The sequence below is a fragment of the Dendrobates tinctorius genome, unplaced genomic scaffold (genome assembly GCF_039654945.1).
Source record: "Dendrobates tinctorius isolate UK_male_01 unplaced genomic scaffold, ASM3965494v1 ptg000039l, whole genome shotgun sequence".
Lineage (NCBI taxonomy): Eukaryota > Metazoa > Chordata > Amphibia > Anura > Dendrobatidae > Dendrobates > Dendrobates tinctorius.
The window spans coordinates 20,846,788-20,865,977 of record NW_027361707.1 but is presented as its reverse complement, the minus strand read 5'-3'; the positions used below and the strand labels follow the sequence as shown (position 1 = coordinate 20,865,977).

General features: G+C 44.1%; 1 protein-coding gene across 2 annotated transcripts in view; it reads right to left on the bottom strand.

Moving 5' to 3' along the window:
• SORCS2 (sortilin related VPS10 domain containing receptor 2) overlaps window positions 1-19,190 on the bottom strand; it is a 1,190,324-nt gene that overhangs the window by 65,427 nt on the left and 1,105,707 nt on the right. For both annotated transcript variants that reach the window (XM_073574542.1, XM_073574543.1), the window contains exons 13-17: window positions 17,220-17,311; window positions 16,629-16,736; window positions 10,494-10,614; window positions 7,476-7,609; window positions 6,335-6,460 (exon numbers count right to left, since the gene is read on the bottom strand). In XM_073574542.1, the coding sequence (XP_073430643.1) occupies window positions 6,335-6,460; window positions 7,476-7,609; window positions 10,494-10,614; window positions 16,629-16,736; window positions 17,220-17,311 (581 nt within the window). The remainder of the gene's footprint in view (window positions 1-6,334; window positions 6,461-7,475; window positions 7,610-10,493; window positions 10,615-16,628; window positions 16,737-17,219; window positions 17,312-19,190) is intronic.

Below are 19,190 nucleotides of genomic sequence, written 5' to 3'. Positions count from 1 at the left end.
GGTTATATCAATGTGCTGTGCCTGGCACTGGACCTGGGAAGGTTATATCAATGTACTGTGCCTGGCACTGGACCTGGGGAGGTTATATCAATGTACTGTGCCTGGCACTGTACCCGGGGAGGTTATATCAATGTACTGTGCCTGGCACTGGACCTGGGAAGATTATATCAATGTACTGTGCCTGGCACTGGACCTGGGAAGATTATATCAATGTTCTGTGCCTGGCACTGTACCCGAGGAGGTTATATCAATGTACTGTTCCTGGCACTGGACCTGGGGAGGTTATATCAATGTACTGTGCCTGGCACTGTACCCGGGGAGGTTATATCAATGTACTGTGCCTGGCACTGGACCTGGGGAGGTTATATCAATGTACTGTGCCTGGCACTGGACCTGGGGAGATTATATCAATGTACTGTGCCTGGCACTGGACCTGGGGAGATTGTATCAATGTACTGTGCCTGGCACTGGACCTGGGGAGGTTATATCAATGTACTGTGCCTGGCACTGGACCTGGGGAGGTTATGTCAATGTACTGTGCCTGGCACTGTACCCGGGGAGGTTATATCAATGTACTGTGCCTGCCACTGTACCCAGGGAGGTTATATCAATGTACTGTGCCTGGCACTGGACCCGGGGAGGTTATATCAATGTGCTGTGCCTGGCACTGGACCTGGGAAGGTTATATCAATGTACTGTGCCTGGCACTGGACCTGTGGAGGTTATATCAATGTACTGTGCCTGGCACTGTACCCGGGGAGGTTATATCAATGTACTGTGCCTGGCACTGGACCTGGGGAGGTTATATCAATGTACTGTGCCTGGCACTGGACCCGGGGAGGTTATATCAATGTGCTGTGCCTGGCACTGGACCTGGGAAGGTTATATCAATGTACTGTGCCTGGCACTGGACCTGGGGAGGTTATATCAATGTACTGTGCCTGGCACTGTACCCGGGGAGGTTATATCAATGTACTGTGCCTGGCACTGGACCTGGGAAGATTATATCAATGTACTGTGCCTGGCACTGGACCTGGGAAGATTATATCAATGTGCTGTGCCTGGCACTGGACCTGGGGAGATTATATCAATGTACTGTGACTGGCACTGGACCTGGGGAGGTTATATCAATGTACTGTGCCTGGCACTGGACCTGGGGAGGTTATATCAATGTACTGTGCCTGTCACTGGACCTGGGGAGGTTATATCAATGTACTGTGCCTGGCACTGGACCTGGGAAGGTTATATCAATGTACTGTGCCTGGCACTGGACCTGGGGAGGTTATATCAATGTACTGTGCCTGGCACTGGACCTGGGGAGGTTATATCAATGTACTGTGCCTGGCACTGGACCTGGGGAGATTATATCAATGTACTGTGCCTGGCACTGGACCTGGGGAGGTTATGTCAATGTACTGTGACTGGCACTGGACCTAGGGAGGTTATATCAATGTACTGTGCCTGGCACTGGACCTGGGGAGGTTATATCAATGTACTGTGCCTGTCACTGGACCTGGGGAGGTTATATCAATGTACTGTGCCTGGCACTGGACCTGGGGAGGTTATATCAATGTACTGTGCCTGGCACTGGACCTGGGGAGGTTATATCAATGTACTGTGCCTGGCACTGTACCCGGGGAGGTTATATCAATGTACTCTGCCTCGAACTGGACCTGGGGAGATTATATCAATGTACTGTTCCTCGAACTGGACCTGGGGAGGTTATATCAATGTACTGTGCCTGGCGCTGGACCTGGGGAGGTTATATCAATGTACTGTGCCTGGCACTGGACCTGGGAAGGTTATATCAATGTACTGTGCCCGGCACTGGACCTGGGGAGATTATATCAATGTACTGTGACTGGCACTGGACCTGGGGAGGTTATATCAATGTACTATGCCTGGCACTGGACCTGGGGAGGTTATATCAATGTACTGTGCCTGTCACTGGACCTGGGGAGGTTATATCAATGTACTGTGCCTGGCACTGGACCTGGGAAGGTTATATCAATGTACTGTGCCTGGCACTGGACCTGGGAAGGTTATATCAATGTACTGTGCCTGGCACTGGACCTGGGGAGGTTATATCAATGTACTGTGCCTGGCACTGGACCTGGGAAGGTTATATCAATGTACTGTGCCTGGCACTGGACCTGGGGAGATTATATCAATGTACTGTGCCTGGCACTGGACCTGGGGAGGTTATATCAATGTACTGTGCCTGGCACTGGACCTGGGGAGATTCTATCAATGTACTGTGCCTGGCACTGGACCTGGGGAGGTTATATCAATGTACTGTGCCTGGCACTGGACCCGGGGAGGTTATATCAATGTACTGTGTCTGGCACTGGACCTGGGGAGGTTATATCAATGTACTGTGCCTGGCACTGGACCTGGGGAGGTTATATCAATGTACTGTGCCTGGCACTGTACCCGGGGAGGTTATATCAATGTACTGTGCCTCGAACTGGACCTGGGGAGATTATATCAATGTACTGTGCCTCGAACTGGACCTGGGGACGTTATATCAATGTACTGTGCCTGGCACTGGACCTGGGGAGATTATATCAATGTACTGTGCCTGGCACTGGACCTGGGGAGGTTATATCAATGTACTGTGCCTGGCACTGGACCCGGGGAGGTTATATCAATGTACTGTGCCTGGCACTGGACCTGGGGAGGTTATATCAATGTACTGTGCCTGGCACTGGACCTGGGGAGGTTATATCAATGTACTGTGCCTGGCTCTGTACTTGGGGAGGTTATATCAATGTACTGTGCCTGGCACTGTACCCGGGGAGGTTATATCAATGTACTGTGCCTCGAACTGGACCTGGGGAGATTATATCAATGTACTGTTCCTCGAACTGGACCTGGGGAGGTTATATCAATGTACTGTGCCTGGCACTGGACCTGGGGAGGTTATATCAATATACTGTGCCTGGCACTGGACCTGGGAAGATTATATCAATGTACTGTGCCTGGCACTGGACCTGGGGAGATTATATCAATGTACTGTGACTGGCACTGGACCTGGGGAGGTTATATCAATGTACTATGCCTGGCACTGGACCTGGGGAGGTTATATCAATGTACTGTGCCTGTCACTGGACCTGGGGAGGTTATATCAATGTACTGTGCCTGGCACTGGACCTGGGAAGGTTATATCAATGTACTGTGCCTGGCACTGGACCTGGGGAGGTTATATCAATGTACTGTGCCTGGCACTGGACCTGGGGAGATTATATCAATGTACTGTGCCTGGCACTGGACCTGGGGAGGTTATATCAATGTACTGTGCCTGGCACTGGACCTGGGAAGGTTATATCAATGTACTGTGCCTGGCACTGGACCTGGGGAGATTATATCAATGTACTGTGCCTGGCACTGGACCTGGGGAGGTTATATCAATGTACTGTGCCTGGCACTGGACCTGGGAAGGTTATATCAATGTACTGTGCCTGGCACTGGACCTGGGGAGATTATATCAATGTACTGTGCCTGGCACTGGACTTGGGGAGATTATATCAATGTACTGTGCCTGGCACTGGACCTGGGGAGGTTATATCAATGTACTGTGCCTGGCACTGGACCTGGGAAGGTTATATCAATGTACTGTGCCTGGCACTGGACCTGGGGAGATTATATCAATGTACTGTGCCTGGCACTGGACCTGGGGAGGTTATATCAATGTACTGTGCCTGGCACTGGACCTGGGAAGGTTATATCAATGTACTGTGCCTGGCACTGGACCTGGGAAGGTTATATCAATGTACTGTGCCTGGCACTGGACCTGGGGAGATTATATCAATGTACTGTGCCTGGCACTGGACCTGGGGAGGTTATATCAATGTACTGTGCCTCGAACTGGACCTGGGGAGTTTATATCAATGTACTGTGCCTCGAACTGGACCTGGGGAGGTTATATCAATGTACTGTGCCTGGCACTGGACCTGGGGAGGTTATATCAATGTACTGTGCCTGGCACTGGACCTGGGAAGGTTACATCAATGTACTGTGCCTGGCACTGGACCTGGGGAGGTTATATCAATGTACTGTGCCTGGCACTGGACCTGGGGAGGTTATATCAATGTACTGTGCCTGGCACTGGACCTGGGGAGGTTATATCAATGTGCTGTGCCTGGCACTGGACCTGGGGAGATTATATCAATGTGCTGTGCCTGGCACTGGACCTGGGGAGTTTATATCAATGTACTGTGCCTCGAACTGGACCTGGGGAGGTTATATCAATGTACTGTGCCTGGCACTGGACCTGGGGAGGTTATATCAATGTACTGTGCCTGGCACTGGACCTGGGAAGGTTACATCAATGTACTGTGCCTGGCACTGGACCTGGGGAGGTTATATCAATGTACTGTGCCTGGCACTGGACCTGGGGAGGTTATATCAATGTGCTGTGCCTGGCACTGGACCTGGGGAGGTTATATCAATGTGCTGTGCCTGGCACTGGACCTGGGGAGATTATATCAATGTGCTGTGCCTGGCACTGGACCTGGGGAGATTATATCAATGTGCTGTGCCTGGCACTGGACCTGGGGAGGTTATATCACTATACCGTGCCTGGCACTAGACCTAGGGAGACTATATCATTATACTGTGCCTGTCTCTGCATTTGAGAGTGTTTTGATGTCGCCATTGACTGCAGGAGAGACACTGACTCCTTTTCTCAGTAGAGGGCTTTGCTTCACGCCTTATGATGGCAGCTCATGTTAAGTTTCGAAATGTCTTCCCAAAATTAAAAGTGAAATCACACATCCCATGACAAGATTCCGGTAGGTAAAATGTTCCTTCCCTTGTATATTGAATTGAGAGCTGTCAGATCCGCTTTATACATTGGCATCAAGTTTTACAAAAAACCTGGAGTTCTCAGTAAGATTTATCACAAATTTCTTTGATATTAATAGAGGTGGTCGCGCTCAGTCGACATGGCGAACCTGTGGGCCTCGCAGCAGCTCAATACATCTAAGAGGTCATTCCTCACATCTGACATCTGATCCCATCCATTTATTACAGAGGCGCTGGAGAAAATCAGGACACAATGATGATTTATCAAACAGGTCTTCGGGTGCTATGACTTTGTACGGTGCATTTTGCTTCATATCTTGGGCTTTTCTTCTTTTATTCCTATCAGGGTTATTTTTCAATTTGCTCTCTTTTATGTTGTAGAGGTGGACTGTGTGCCTGTGTTTTAGATTTCATGCTTGAAGACTTCCAGAACGATGCCACCATCCATCCTTTTCTGACAGAGCAGTCCAGTACTTCATAAACCAGAAAGGGCCATTATAAATGTTACTCCTTTGCTTATACAACAATCTTATTTAAAGATGACTTTTCACAGGATCTTTCTAATCTACAAGGAGTACCTCCTCCAATCACCGCTGCTTCACTGATTCTAGAACAGTTTTTCTTTTTCTTCTGTGCCCCTCGGTTCCAAAGTTATGCCCCAGTAATAATGATGCAAATTTTCCCTTTTAGTGAATGGGCGTGTACCACAGAACTTCTCTGTGGGCATTGGCTTTTTCTCGTCTGACACTGGCCAATCAAAACACGGCTAAAGTTCTATGGTACACGCCCAGTTAGTTGAATGGAAAATTTGCTGCATTATTACTGGGGGGAATAACTTTGGAACTGAGGGTCACAGAAGAAGAAGAAAAACTGTTCCTGAATCAGTGCATCAGCAAGAATTAGAAGGTGTACTAAGTTTAATTAAAAAAATACCGTGAAAGGTCTCCCTTAAAGAAGTACTGTGATCATGTTATGGCACTTTTCCAGAATATGTCCTCATTTTATGATTAATGGGGGTCGGCTCCAATCTACCACCTGTGAAACATAGCTCCGTTGAATAACAGAATTAGTCATGGAGGTACTGGCAGTCGGATCCCTATCAATGAACTAATGACTGCTCATCCTACAGCATTACCAGCACTTGTGTTAGAGAAAAAAACTACTACTTTCTGTTATATATTTATTCACTCACACCACATAACCCTCTCAGAAAATCTCTTGCAGAACATGTACACTTTACAACCATTTTAATGCGTTCAATGGATCTCCATGGTAACAGACTACAATCAAACCCCATGTGTAGTCTGATCCTGCAATCATGTGTTACTTTGTTCAACCTGACTACACTGCTTGCTAATCTACAGGCAGTAGATGAGGATGATACACAATAAATATTTAATTTTTCATTAAAATGAAAATGCGGACCACGATCTGTTTGATTTGGCCTTGGTGAAATTCTCAGTTCTTCAGGGTCATTACGGCAAACAATACCTGATGGAGAACTTGCAATAGAACTCTGAACCCTTACCCCGTTGTACTTGAGTAGGATTGTCCTACTGTGCAATCTTCAGGTGGAGATTCCGGGTTAAACCAAAAATCGGCAAAACACCTGCTAGTTTGTTTTTGGGTGACCTCCTGTTCAAATCCATAATCACTGCAAGTAAAGAGTTTGTATGAGCATCAACATTTCATTCAAGGAAGTACACATTTGGCGTTTATACACAGTGTAAATCACCTGACATGTGTAAACTCACAGAACTGTTTATAAGAGGTCTAATTTAGTGTAAGATAGCCATATCATCTAACTATATCTGCTGAACTTCTAAACTGCAGTTGATTTGCTCCGACTTCAAATATTCTCATTTCTATTTCCTTAGCTACTTCCGGCGTCTGCTCAAACCCCTGTTTACTCTCTTCATTACGCTGCTATTCCCCTCCCATCTTTGCTTTCTCATGGGTGGGTTCTTGGAATCTGCAGGGGAGGTAAAATCATACCCTTCTCAAATAGTCCAAGTAGTCTTGTATAAATGTTTGAGAAGACTGCATGGACTTATTGACCGCTACTTACTGGCATCTTCTCCAACTCCTGTTCCCTCTTTCTTCATTCCCCTCCTATTCCCCTGCTTCCATCTTTGCTTCCTCATGGGCGGGTCCTTGCAGTCTGCAGTGCTTATAGAGTCATACACTTATCAGGTCGTTCCAGTGAACTTGTATAAATGTTTGAGAAGACTGGTAGACTGTAAGGACTTATTGACCTCTACTTACCGGCGTCTGCTCCAACTCCTGTTTCCTTTCTCTTCATTCCCCTCCTATTCCCTTCAAATCTTTGCTTCCTCATGGGTGGGTTCTCTGAATTTGCAGGAGAGGTACGATTATACTCTTCTCAAGCCCTTCCAGTGATTTTGTATAAATGTTTGAGAAGACTAGAGGGTTGTAAGGACCTTGATTTACTCATCTCTTAATATCACATGTTTGGTGAGGATCTTAGTTTATTACAAAGACAGAACTTTATATTCCTGGGCACCATATATGTGTAACAAGATCCTCATTAAATATGTGCTATTAAGAGCTTTTGACTTGGATAAATTTTTTATTGCTCATATTATCATTATCAATATTAGTATCATATATTAATAAATATAAAATATATATATATATAATATACATACCACACGTAGTCTGTGCTCTCACACTGGCATATGCTTGACGTAAGGGCCGAGGTGAAACTTCTACCCTTAATGCACCATGATGACGTCTTTCTCATACGGAAGCTCCTCCGTTGACCCATAATGCAATGCTCCCCCTGTAGATAAATTAGATAAATTACTGGCATACCGTCCTGAGCGCACCAACATTTTCTTTTGTTCTACATATTGTCATAAAATAATTATTATATCTTTGGCTTTTTGTTGACCCTTAGCAATTATTAGTCAAAGGGCTGCTAAAATCAAAATTTATTGTATGTGAATTGTATTGGGTGTATGTCAATAAATAAAAAAAAATAATAAAAAAACTAAATTGAAAATATTGCATTTTTCACATTTGCCTCTAGGTGTCAGCACTAACAAATAGATTCTAAACCAGTGGTTTTACAGCATACAGTAAATTAGAATGACTGGTGTGTAGCACTGCCTGATCCAAGATAAGCAGCTTTCACACTTTCTAGAATTTAACATACTGCACCAGAGGGAGATGAAAGTGATATCTATGATCTGTCTATCACTGACTGGCTACAATCATGTTGAAAAGTAAAAGAATCAAAATTCTGACTACGTGTAGGCATTACTACGGAAACTTAAAGGGGTTAGGTCTAATTTTTTTTCTATTGATGGAGGAATGCTTAAAAATAATAAACTCACTTGTCTAATTCTCCCGTTGCTCAAGCATTGCTGCTTCGTTCACCACTGGTTCCAGCTTGTTTCTGGGCAGCTGATCACTTAGCGCCTAACCACATGACTGTCATATCCAATCACTGGCCAGATCACGTGATTAGCTGGCAAAACATTTGCTTCCAGAAAGTAAGCTAAGATTGGTAAACCCGAAAAAGCTGAATAGAGATGGGCAGACCCCTGAATATTCGAGTCCGGCGTGTTTGGCCGAACAGTTAAAGAAAAAGTTTGGGTTTGGGTACCAGAATAGTACCCGGACCCGAACTCGGACCCCATTCACTTGATTGGAGGGCCTGAACATCCAGTGTTTGCCACACTGTCATGTGTATGATAGCGCGGCAAGCACAGCTTCTGATCGGCGGTAAAATCATTACGCTACCGGTCTCACAGTTCCTACGCTATCAAATGAGAGCGTAAGCCCGCAGCTATGATCGGAGGTAAAAAGTTTACCTTAGGTCAATGGCGTCAGCTGATGGGACTACTACTGCCATCAGCCAACGTCTGCTGCCGCTAATAACAGTGAGAGCAGGCGGCGTTCACGTATATCATGTGAATCTGACAAATGACTTAATCAATGATACTTACAAATATATATCTTATATATCGAAGAAAATACATTAGAAACGGTCTCACCCAAGCATGATCCAAACGGAATAGTCATACCACCAGACATCCGTCTTGTATAGTTAGCCAGGTGGAGCTTGCAGGAGGCCCTCAGAGTTCTGAATTGACAATAGACCCCATAGTTCCCGCCCTGACAAGGACAATCCACAGCTGACCCTTGCAGTGAACTAGCCCTGAAACAACAAGTGCCTCCCGATGCATTTCTCGCTCTTGGGTTCATCAAGGGAGATAACTGCATGCTAGATTCCTTGCTAACAGAATTCCCAGTCATACTAATGATGGCTCATGTTATACAGCCTGTTTCTAATGTATTTTCTTGCTTTAAAAGATGTATATTTGTAAGTAAGCGAATGAAGGACTGGGCAGGGATCTGAATCTGTAGGACCGGTGAAGGGCAGGCCTAGCATCGGTGAGAATAATCTTTTATTATTTTTTATCTCCTTTCCGGCCCTTTGTATATTACGGTTTAGGGTTTGGGCCCAATACCTCTTTTTGGGGGGGAATTTTCTTCCTGATTGGAGCGAATCTGCCTGAAATGAATCTCAATAGATTTGCTCATCTTTAATTGGCACAGAATGCTGAACCTTTATATGACATCATAAAAGGTGGAGATTTGCTTTCTCGGTGCCTGTGTATGTGTGGCGCCCCCAGGAGTATGGCCGCCACAGTGGCTTTGCCTTCCTCCAGAGAGGGTAATGTCAGGCTTGGAAGCAGTGAAGGGTCTCTCTCGCAGTTAACCTATACATGCAACACAGTTCCACTCCAGGCCAGCAGGGGGGACTCTGAACCGGAATTGAAGGGAGGAGTGCTCTCTGAGGGCCAAGAAGAAGGAGTGGTCAGTTAGTGTGAGGAGAGCCACGTGTGTAGACATGTGGAGAGAAGCTGGAGGTTGAGCTGAGGAAAGAGAGCTCCCTCACAGTGAGAGCGCATGAACTGGAGCCTGGTCTCCACGGTTGTATGGATACTAATGGTCCTGCAACAGACACCAGAGGAGTAGGAGGCTGTAAATGCCCTACCCCCATCTAAGAATCGGAGGCACAACAGCACGGAGTGAGCCAAGAGAGGAATAGCGGCTACAGCTGTCTGCCATACGAGGAGTGCTAGTAGAAGAGAATTAGGAGGAACTTCAGTGTAACTCAGTACTAGGAGTACTTCACTGAAATAGGTGCTAAGAAGGAGATTGCACAGCCCATCTGCTGAGAGAGAATCCCTGAGCTGCTTCCAGGCTAGCCTGCTCCAGTACCATCTGTAATCAGGACCCTGGACTGCATTTATCAAGTAAAGGTACAGAAATTGCTCCCCACTGTGTCTTTGTCTCCTTCCTACCCTTCCGTCACTGCTACATCCCCGTGCCAACCACATCTACACTGCCCTGGGACTACAGCTTCACCTGTGGGGAGCTTTTACATCTTTGCTGCACCATACCATCAGTCCCAGTGGATCTGCATGCAGCGTCGGTTTAACGTCTAACTTGCCGAACACCACAGGTGGCGTCACAAACTATTCCACTAACTACATTCCACCATTCAATTTCCCCTAATACTTGGGCGCCCAGGGCCACGGACCGGGTCACCGCTGCTGTGACACATCCCGCTGACACCGGCCCGGTACCGAGTACCCCACAGCCCTGGGAGAGCGACCCATATGTGCATTTTGTCCATCGTCATACAATACCTGTGTATTCGAGAGATTCCAGGAATCATAATCCCCCTCAGTGCACTCTCTGAAGAACGAAGGTCTAAAATCAACTTTTACCAGCTCCCAATCTGACCGGTAACTGATATGTCCAAAGACCCTAGGAAATAAACATACATTACGCTTCCGCTATTGTTATTTTTAATTTTGCTTTGCTTATATAGGACCATCATATTTCAGCCACTTTACAGATATCATCATCACTGTCACCATTAGGGGGTCACAATCTATATTCCCTATCAGTATGTCTTTGGAGTGTGGGAGGAACGGGAGAACCTGTAGGAAACCCACGTAAACATGGGGAGAACATACAAACTCCTTGCAGATGTTGTCCTTGGTGGGATTTGAACCCAGGACCCCAATGCTGCAAGGCTGCAGTACTATACACTGAGCCACCGTGCTACCCATTACTATGGATCTCTTCAAGGGCTAACATTCCTCCTTGCGGAGAGTGACATGTCAAGCCTGACATGCCAAGGTGAGGAGACTTTTAAGCATCAATACGACAAGATTTTTTTTTTATCCTAAGTCATGTGACCAGACTCGTTAGCGAGTTGATATTGACTTTCAGCATTGCTACTTCCTATAGGTGGTGCTAGAGTTCTAGTCCTCTTCCTCTCTGAAGAGACAATTTGTGTATTAATCTCTTATCACAGAGCTGTATATTTCCTTGACGGTGGGCTGAACATTACACCTGATGGATTTTATGGACTACAAGTCTACATATGAGAACAGACCTGAGAAGCCAATGCAGCTGAAAGGCTCAACAAACCTTCACGCATTTTGCTGAGGTCAACCAGGCACGGAAACCAAGCTACCGGGCTGAATAGCCTCGTCAGGTCTGATCTGTAGCTAATAATGTATGCAGCTTGGATTGAGAAACCTGGTGACAAATCGGCTCTAAGCCAAACTTTTTCTTTGAAGCTGAAATGACCCGACTAAACCTTGACCTTCTTGCACTTATGTATTTCTGGTATTACTCGATTCTCTGAGGAAGGCAGAGATTGTACACTGGGAAGAGTAAAAGCGTGGTGTGAATGGATGCATTATAGGAATCGTCAAACACAACATTGGGAATCTTGTAGCTTTCAAAGCTGGAGGACTTACAAGAGGAACATTATTTAATATTACTATTATTACTTATAATACAAATAATAATAATAATAACAACGAATACATAAATATCTAAAGGGGTTGTCCAAGCTTAGTCTGCAGTCACTCTATGTAACTGTAGACTTGTGAATACTCACAGTGCGCACAGTGCATGCTGTCAAGATTCTCCAGTTCTGGCGCCGATAGCGGGTAGGCGCGTGACCTCAAGTATGTGATTTGCGTACATGCGGTGATGTGCCAACTAGTGAATTGATAAATACAAGTAAATTGAGCAAGGCCTGTCATGTCTAGTTGGAATGTGGCCGGAAGTATACAAATCAAAAACTTGACCGCCCTCTCCTGACACTGACGTTACATATGGAGGTGGCTACTCATAGTAAGCATCTGTTCACACCAGTTTTCTGTTTGGAAGTGGTGGTCAGTCTTTTATAATTTATATACATAGGCTCTGTGACTGAGCACTCCACCCATCAGCCTGTGGCGGTTTTAATCACAGCTGGATCCTACCTACCCATAATTGTAGGCTTGAGCCCAGGAGAGGAGTCACATTAGATAGGCTCCCAGCAAAGAAAATTGCCTTGTCATGGCTGCTGGGTATACATGAATTGGCCAATTTATCTTTGTTTTTTTTTTTCTATTTTCTAGAGCAATAATGCAATTCAAATTTCATATATTTCATGTTTACATGCTATAGCACTACAGAGCGCTGCTTTATTTATTCATTAATCCTTTTTAGCCAAACTTTTTATTTGGAGCCCAGACTAAATCTTGACCTTATTGCATGTATTTTGGTATTACCCAATCCTCGGAGGAAGACAGAGATTGTATACCGGTTAGATTTAACGCGTAGTACAAATGGATGCGTTATAAGAATCATCAAACAAAGCAAAATGGGAATCTTGTAGTTTTCAAAGCTAGAGGAACGTTATGCATTTGGTTGGTAAACTGTTTATAATTATTATTATTATTATTAATACTAATAATAATATTACTTAATAAATATGTAATAATAATGAATCGCGGTGGAAACATTATGGGGAAAAAACCCAAAAAACATTTTGTCCATGAGGTGGCGCTGTGCTATAACGCTTGCTCTTTTTTCCTCTACCCACTGAGATTGTGAAGCTTTGAAGAATATTAAAAACTTGTGGTTACTTTGGAAAAATACTACAGATAAAATAGAGGGCTTTGAGCACATCTGTTAGTCTTCCAGGTAAGCACGCTACATTTATCATCTAAATAAAAGTCGAGGCTCAGGGAATTGTCAGCGAGAATCCTCAGCGCATTTCCTCACTGTCGATATGAACTCCGCCGGTGAATGGATATCACTTCAAGCTTGTTAGAACGCTTCATTTAACGCGCCCCGGAATCTTCACATCCTTATCCTCAAACGCTTCATTTACACAAGCTCCATTGCAGAAGATACAAGTATATACACAAGGCGATCCGTCTCATTCCGCAGGATCAGGTCCTGATGTGAACCCCAAATATCTGGACTCATTTGCCATTTTCGACTTTGGCAAAATTCTGAGCGTTGTAATGGAATGTTAGTTGTCGTCACATCGCTTTCCCCGGAGCAGATATAGCTTAGAAATGACATTTTCTCATCTTGTAAAAAACATTCCAGGAAATAGAAGTAAAAAAAATCCCCTGAAATAAGTTGTATTGGTTATCGTAACAGGCAAAGGCGAAATTAGCCTAATGCGAAATCTTTGACAAGTGCAATTTATAACACCGGGCTGCACCAAGGTAATAAGTTATCACCAATCGATAGGATAACTTATTAATCGCTGTGGGTTTCATTGCTGGGACGTCTAATGATCCCGAAACCTTGGCTCCATTCATTTTCTATGGGACTGAAGGAGAAAGGCGAGCGCTGTACTTAGCCGTAGCCCCATAGAGAATGAATAGAACAGAGTTCGGATGGGCTCTGCAGAGTCCCCCTGTGGTCAAATAATGATCCCTTTTCCTATTGATAGGGGCTAATTTCTGCACCTTTAATCAGGCAAGTTGTCACTGGATTTGTGTCCTCCTTTCTCCTCTGGAAACAAGCGGACAGTCGCCCATGTGCCCAGTGGCTCCATTCATGTGCATGACACCATAGGCTTTCAATAAATTAGCGATTTCCTGCTCCATTCAACTCCTCTTGTGGCTCAGGGAAGAACAGGGGATGCCATGCGAGCCCCCACATACTGGCAACTGGTGGGGGGTCCAAGAAACCAGATCCACACAAAACTATAAAAACCATCTAGTCACTAATGGATAGATGATAACTCTCTTACGCTACAATATCCCGTTAAAGAGGGGTTTCACATTTTGGGGACATTTATTTAAAAAAACTTAATTGCTTCTAATCAGGTTTAAAAATCATTTTTGCCCTTAGGTTTCATTAAAAATGTTGCACTGTTTGCCTTCTATGACACTATCTAATGCTGAGTGGTGAAGGAGTTAACTGAGAGCCTGTCAGTCAGTTCACTATGGTGGCCCATAGCTCTTTTATCGGCACTAATTCTAAATGGTGCAAAATTTTTAATAAAACCAAATTGCAAAAATATATATATATTTTTTTACCTCAAATGGATGCATTTAAGTACAAAAAAATTGTCCCTAGAGTTGGACAACCCCCATAATGGAATTTATACAATAGTCAATCGGTGCTCGTCTGCTGACCTGCCGATAGGAACAGAATAATCGTTAGTACTTTATTTTTGTCCCCATTCATTACACTATGTGATATGCTGCTCATTAGGTGATGAATGTATGTTTGTCTTCATAAACATACCACGTGCTCTTGGTTAATGATCATCAGCTCCTTGAAAATGGACCTTAAAGGGAATCTGTCATCAGGTTGTTGTTATGTAATCTGAGAGCAGCATGATGTTGAGGTTGAGATCCTGATTCCAGTGATGTGTCACTTACTAGGCTGTGTGTTGTTGTTTCAATACAATCAGTGTTTTATTAGAAGGAGATTATCACTACAGGTCTAGTTGCCCCGTAATATGTAGTCCTCCCGTTCAGTATAACTTTGGGCCCACCACTAATCAGCAGATTTCTGCCTATGCACATGGTACACAGAAAGCTGTCAATCAGTGATGTGGGCGGGTTATACAGGGCTCAGCATTCCGAGCTCTGCTAGAGCTGCTGCAGAGAAAACTGAGATTGTATCAAAATGGCAACATGCAGTTCAATAAATGATAAATTACAGAAATCAGGACAGGAGCAGTTTGAAGGGCTATCTAGGGGCCATTATACTGTATGCGAGCAATTATACAGTGTAGAGGGCTGTGTATGGGCCATTATACAGTGTAGAGGGCCATGTGGGGGCCATTATACAGTGTAAAGGGCTATGTGGGGGCCATTATACAGTGTAGAGGGCCATGTGGGGACAATTATACAGTGTAGAGGGCCATGTGGGGGCCATTATACAGTGTAGAGGGCTGTGTAGGGGCCATTATACAGTGTAAAGGGCCATGTGGGGGCAATTATACAGTGTAGAGGGCCATGTGGGGGCCATTATACAATGTAGAGGGCCATGTGGGGGCCATTATACAGTGTAGAGGGCTGTGTAGGGGCCATTATACAGTGTAAAGGGCCATGTGGGGGCAATTATACAGTGTAGAGGGCCATGTGGGGGCCATTATACAATGTAGAGGGCCATGTGGGGGCCATTATACAGTGTAGAGGGCCATGTGGGGGCCATTATACAGTGTAAAGGGCCATGTGGGGGCCATTATACAGTGTAGAGGGCCATGTGGGGGCCATTATACAGTGTAAAGGGCTATGTGGGGGCCATTATGCAATGTAGAGGGCCATGTGGGGGCCATTATACAGTGTAGAGGGCCATGTGGGGGCCATTATACAGTGTAAAGGGCTATGTGGGGGCCATTATACAGTGTAGAGGGCCATGTGGGGGCAATTATACAGTGTAGAGGGCTGTGTAGGGGCCATTATACAGTGTAAAGGGCCATGTGGGGGCAATTATACAGTGTAGAGGGCTGTGTAGGGGCCATTATACAGTGTAAAGGGCTATGTGGGGGCCATTATACAGTGTAAAGGGCTATGTGGGGGGCATTATACAGTGTAGAGGGCCATGTGGGGGCCATTATACAGTGTGAAGGTTTGTGGGGGGTCTATCATTCTGTGTGAAGGGCTTTGTGGGGGCCATTATGCTGTTTGGAGGGCTGTGTAGGGGCCAATATACAGTGTAGAGGGCTATGTGGTGGCCATTATACAGTGTGGAGAGGTGCGGGGCCATTATACTGCATGTTGGTCTATATGGGGGGGTCACAGTTGGGGCATCATATTGTGTTGAGGTCACCATACTTTTATAGGCGGATTGAGGAGGGGGCAACAGTAAGGTCACCATACCATGCGTGTGGAGAGTACTGTGGAAGAATTCACTGTGGGGGTATCACACTGTGTTTGGGGGGCACTTTTGTTGGCATCATACTTTATGGGGGTAGTGAAAGGGGAATCTAGTGGCTTAAATAAAAGGAAAACTACTTTGTAAGGGCTGAAAAGTTGCGAGTTATGCTCTTCTGTGACCCCGCCGAATATTATTATTTTTATTTTTTTTTATTACAACTTCTATGTACACCCATGAATCAGGCCTCTGCCCCTACATCATACTTCTCTCAGATTACATAGCAAAAACCTGGTGACAAATCCCCTTTAAGAAGCATGGGGCCCTTATGATCCTTTCATGCATTAGGCCAGTGGACCCCTTTAGTTATATCCTATTAGAATATATGGGGGTCATATAGGGGGGTCCCTCACGATAAGTGGTGGACCCGATCGTGTCATAGATGGGCACATAATACTACATTTCTCCTACATTCTCTACACTTGAAGATTGCAGACTAAAACTTAGGGCGTCATTATTGACTAATTAAGGAAACCACCAACATGTAAAAACCATTTTTCCTTATTAAACGTGTCTATAGCCTTGAACGGAAAAGCACAGAAAGGTAGAAAAGTAGTCCGAATCAAAGTGTAACATACGTCATCACCAACGTCTCATCTCCAGGTTCACTAAGAAGACCGTCTACGAAAACGGACGTGCTGGTGAAATTGTGGACACTCCACGTGTAACCTTCATCCACACTAAATCTATAAGAGATAAAAGACAAGAAATGCTACAAAAGGAAAAGCATAAAAAAGAAATCACAATGACTATACTGCACAAATAGATATCAATGTGTTATGAAAATACTATAATGCTCTTTACTTGTTGGACCCTAATATTACATGACAAGGTTTAAAACGTGAATTCTGTAAAATGCGACTGTCCGATGTAAATGACAAGTAAACGCTGATCACACATCAGTGCACTATCTCCTCCGCTCAGCACATAAGATGCCACCATGCTTTATTACAATATGTTATTTTTGGATTTCCTCTTCCTTATAGAAACATTGGGCATTGATGTGTTAATTAGCCAACAAGAGTAACATTCACAGCCAGTATATACTCAGCACTGCACAAAAAGACAAAACCGCTGCAAAAAGTCCATCAACGGCAATTAAGTCATTATATTCCATCACTGATGGTTTCTGAAGATCAATTCATACGGGGTAAAAGGGAATACATTACTTGAGTATTTTCAGAGGAATAGATGTATCTTTGATGGCCACAATCACCCCACCGTGGTCCAAATATAAGATGTGATGCTCCTCCTCAAACACCTATGAAGAGAAAAACAATATTAGTTATTGAGCAAATTATTAAAACCAATTATAGGTTCATTTATAAATAATTATTTATTTCAGTAACTGGACCAACATCCATCCATCCATCTATCTATCTATCTATCTATCTATCTATCTATCTATCTATCTATCTATCTATCATCTATTATCCATCCAGCCATCTATTATCTATCTATCTATCTATCTATCTATCTATCTATCTATTATCCATCCATCCATCCATCCATCCATCCATCCATCCATCCATCTATCTATCTATCTATCTATCTATCTATCTATCTATCTATCTATCTACCATCTATTAAGGTGGCTACTTTGAAGAACCTAGAATATAAGACATATTTTCAGCTGTTTCACACTTTCTTGTTAATTATATAATTCCACATGTGGTAATTCATAGTTTTGATGCCTTCAGAGTGAATCTACAATTTTCATAGTCATGAAAATAAAGAAAACTCTTTGAATGAGAAGGTGTGTCCAAACTTTTGCTCTGTACTGTATCTATCTATCTATCTATCTATCTATCTATCAATCATCTATCTATGTATTATCTTATCTCACACCTTTGGAATGGAAAACATTTTTGTTCACTTTTTTGCTATGTTTGTAGTGCGACCCCTTTTTCTCCTATGTATTATTAATATTATCCATTTGTCAGTGGATTCAGAGAACCGCACCCACATTTTGGAGGACTGGAGCAACATCACTTATTTTTCTTTCTTTCCCTCTTTCTTTCCTTCTTTCTTTCCTCCTGTCCCAATCAAATAAATTAAATCACTAAAGACCTGACAAGTCTTTCAAATTGGTGGGCTCTGATTTTGTGACCCCTTGTTCGAACTAAGTGGCATTGACCCAATAAGTACCCAATCCATTTAGCCTCTGCATCTTGACTCAACCTTTTTTCGGGAGGGGGGGATCCACATAACCTGTTTTTGACTATGACGGCCCAACAACATGCTTTCTGAATAAACGACAAGCAGATCTGACTGTAGGCGAAGCCGTGGGGCAATTTCTTAGTATCACAGGTACTTCCTTCTACTGATTAGTTGGGTCCCAGCCATCATAACCCCACTGATTGACCTTTAATGGTGCATTTTAGCAATCTCTTTAGTGAGTAAACGCCTCTAAGTGACGCAGGAGGTGGATTTGTGTCTCCAATAGACTACGCACAGTTGTAGAAATAAATCTATATTAGAAGTACCGTAGATAGAAATATTTATCTTGCACGCGCTCTGTATACCAGTGAAGTGTACATCTCCAGTGTTTTTATTACTTTTTGATCTTTTTCACAGAGGATCTTTGCCCATAGTTTGGAGTAACTGCTAATCCCTGAAATAGGATCCTCCGGAGCAGCACTTCTTTTTTTTTTCTGTGTTATTTTATTCTGTTGTTTGTTTTGGACGGCTATTTTGTTTGACAGCGCCGTAACAGCCGCCACTATCTGCTGTAAAGAATGACGGATTAATGCTCTGAAAGATGATGACAATGGGCTAAATCCTCACCAAGTTGCTCTACCAGTTCCTAAATCTTTCTCGCTTTCTCTCTCCTGGAGCGTTCACTGCCAAGAGAAGAAAATACTTGTGGAGGGCAGGATTTCTGACTGTAATTTTGGATTGGAAGCCTCTAGTCGGGGGCTGGCCGCAGTTCTGCGCGTGTTCATCATCTGCCTGAAATGATCTGTCAACTTTATTTAGCTGTAGAGGACGACTGAGACGTTTCTCACAGCTCCGAAAACATCATCTCTATGATTTTCTTGGATTTTAGTCAATATGGAGCTTTTCTCCAGTACGCGTCTTGTTGAGAACAAGTTGGCGGAGAAGAATACCTCTTCATTTTCTTAAAGGGTACCGAATTC